General features: G+C 44.1%; 1 protein-coding gene across 1 annotated transcript in view; it reads left to right on the top strand.

Moving 5' to 3' along the window:
* The window catches only part of LOC102372458 (solute carrier family 2, facilitated glucose transporter member 11-like), an 18,794-nt gene that overhangs the window by 4,608 nt on the left and 11,096 nt on the right, over nucleotides 1–3,090 (top strand). Inside the window, 2 exon segments of the mRNA XM_025199304.1 lie at nucleotides 2,051–2,211; nucleotides 3,042–3,090. The exon segment at nucleotides 3,042–3,090 is cut by the window's right edge and continues 18 nt beyond it. Of these exon segments, the coding sequence (XP_025055089.1) occupies nucleotides 2,051–2,211; nucleotides 3,042–3,090 (210 nt within the window).

Here is a 3,090-nt window from a genome sequence, read left to right as displayed (position 1 = left end):
TTGCACATCCTCTCCCATTTCCACCCCCCACTCACCACTGTCCCCAGCTTCTCCCCTGCTCCAGCTGGGCTGCTCAGTGAGAAAGGGAGACACCAGCAGCAGTGGCAGCAAGCAGGTTCCCTGTCTCTGCTGCTTGGTCCCCCCAGGTGTTCCCAATGAACCTGAAAGCAGGTGCAGTGGGAGGAAACCACCTGCCATTGCCCTGGCTCCTGTCCCAGCCAAGCCCAGCACCCCGTGCAGTCACTCCCCACAGTTCTGGTTGGGGTGGAGCAGAAGCAGATGAGACAGTAGGAATGGCAGGAAGATCTCCCTGATCCCTTCCTGCACCCAGAAGCATAAGTAGAAGGGGAAAGGGGAAGAGGAGGTGCCATAAGCACAGAGAAGGGAGGGGTACCAAGAGCAGGGTGGAGAGCAGAGATTCATATCACATCCTAATTAAACAAGTCCCCATTTGCCACTTACACAGCTTGGTCTGCCCATCCTGGGGTGGGAGGCTGGGAGGTTGGGGTTTGGTCACCCCTGTAGCACCAGTCCACCCACCTTTTAAAAGGCTAGATTTGCGTATAATTGCAATTATCCTCAGCACATCCCATTTCTACTCAATCCTATAAGTTTGTCAAAGTATGGAAGATAATACAGTGGGGCAAGGGAGAGAAAGTTGTTTTATATTTCAGGCAGCTTCTCTTGGGAGACGTGATGCAGGTGGCTAGTCAGTACAGTAAGGCTGTACATTTCCTTACTGCTTACTCCAGAAGCCATAAAGTTGATATGCAAAGGATTTTTCAAAAGCTGGGATTGTGCTTAACTTTACCTTTTTATGATGTATGAAGAAAATTTTTAGTTTTGGTATGGGAGAGGATTAACCTTCTGTTTGGTTTCTTTATACTGGAAATGTTAGAAATGTCAAGCTTGGACTTCTTTAGTTTTGCTGATACCATGTGGGGCTTTGAGAACATGGATACTATGAGCAGTCACCGTGAATGGGTAGTCGTATGGAACCTTTAACATATAATAATACTACATACAACTTTTGGCCTATTTTCTTTTTCTCAAATGCTCATCAGTCACTGGAGTTAAATAGTTGTTAATATAAATCAAGGAACCAGTTCATGCCTGCTTTGTTCCACAGTGCCTGGAGTCCATGCTAGAGGAAAAGACAGAGTATGTTTAAGGTGGCCTAGATGGGACACTCATCATCTCTCCTCTGTCACAACTATTAATACAGCCCTAGGCAGCATTATTTTTTTCTGCATTGTCTCTTTGCCCTTTTGTCTCTGGGAGCTTCATCAGCTGTCCAAGGGGGAGAAGAGACAGGTACCTTAAGTCAGGCTCCCTTCTGAAGCCCTTGACATACATTCATTTAATGCTGTGATGTGATCTGATCCCCAACCCCAACAATCACACCTCCCGCCATGCCACATATGCTAAGAAAAGACATATGTGAATTTTTCAGACAGATCTGAATTTTGCAATATAAAAAACAAAAAAATCCAAATGAACTAAAGCCGGGGCCCCACTCAGCTTACCCCTGCTCCTGCCTCTGCGGCACTGTCCCTCACCATGGTGGCCTCGATGTAGCCCCTGCCCCTTCCCTCCCCCATGGACTGACCTGCTGGGCTGGGGCGCATGAGGGCACTCAGCCCCCCACCCCAGCCTTGGATCGACTCCAAGATCTACTGCAAGAGGCTCCAAGATCTACCAGTGGATCAAGAGCCACTGGTTGGTGACCACTGAACTAAAAAAAGAAAAAAACCCTCCAATATATTATCTTTAAATTCAGCATCTTTCTCTGTAACCTCGGTGCTACTCAATGAATTTACCTCTAAATTACAAATTAAAATAAGTTTGGTGATATCTTTGAAAAAGCACCACATAATCTAGCACGCTCCTGAGGGACTGTTTAAGAAAGGTTCAGGATTGATCTGCACTGCTTTTATAAGAACTTATGGCTGTAATACAATAGTGGTAGCTTTATATGTAATGAAAAACAATTATTGCTATTGATAACAATCCCTATTACTGTTAACGGAAATCTCCCTTTCTTTCATAGCATGTTAAGAGTTTTATCAATGAAACTTGGCTGGAGCGATATGATTCTCCCATTCAGTCTGAGAACCTCTTGTTGCTGTGGTCATTCATTGTATCTATCTTTGGTATTGGGGGAATCTTGGGATCTATGAGCAGTGGATACCTGAGCGTAAAATATGGCAAGTATGTATCTGAAAAAATAATTTTCTAAACAAAAAGTTATAAAGTAATGAAATAGTGATTGAAGCCCTTGAGTGCAAGCCAGTCTTATGTATCCAAGTCCCATAATATTGAGTCCCATAAAAATAAGGACTAAAACATTGAACTTGACATGCCATTCTATAGGAAGCAGCTGGATAGTGAGCACTACTGGAGTGAAGTGCTAATAAAGTGAACAACAGCATTCTGCCTCAGTTACATCTGTCATGGCTGAGCCCCTCAATCCTTATGAATTCTATTGCTACAGACTTGCTGCATCTACATGAGGCACTGACTGCACAGTCATTACCGCACAGTCATTTAGTATTTATATTAAAAAGTACTAAATGACTGTGCAGTAACCTGTTACTGTGCAACAGCATCACCAAATGGTTTTAGGTGCCACTGACTGCGCAGTAGCTCGTTATTACTGCGTAGTAGCATTGCGTCATGCTTCCTGCTATGTGACCCTACTGTGCAGTAGCGTTGCATCATGCTTCCTGATATGTGATGCTACTGTGCAGTAGTAATGAGCTACCGTGCAGTTAGCATCTCATGTACATGCGGCCACCAGGTGGGAATTCACAAAGGCACATGTTATTGAGCCCATATTACCATCAGCAAGGATGGTAGGCAGTCTCCTAGCCAAAGACAAAATGGACTTTCTGAACATGCCTCTAAGAGCTCAGCATCATGGAGAAGGGCTATATCATCGATTCTCAACCAGGGTGCCCTGAAGATAGGATCTCACAAAGAATCCATAGTGTTAAAAACATTCTAATCTGTTCATACAATTTTGTTCTACTCTGTTCCAGAAAGAAATGTCTAATGGGCAACAATTTGCTCATGTTAGTGTCTGCACTT

Source organism: Alligator sinensis, unplaced genomic scaffold (genome assembly GCF_000455745.1).
Source record: "Alligator sinensis unplaced genomic scaffold, ASM45574v1 scaffold505_1, whole genome shotgun sequence".
NCBI lineage: Eukaryota > Metazoa > Chordata > Crocodylia > Alligatoridae > Alligator > Alligator sinensis.
Note: the sequence above shows the minus strand (reverse complement) of the source record. Positions and strands in the feature narration are given on the sequence as shown.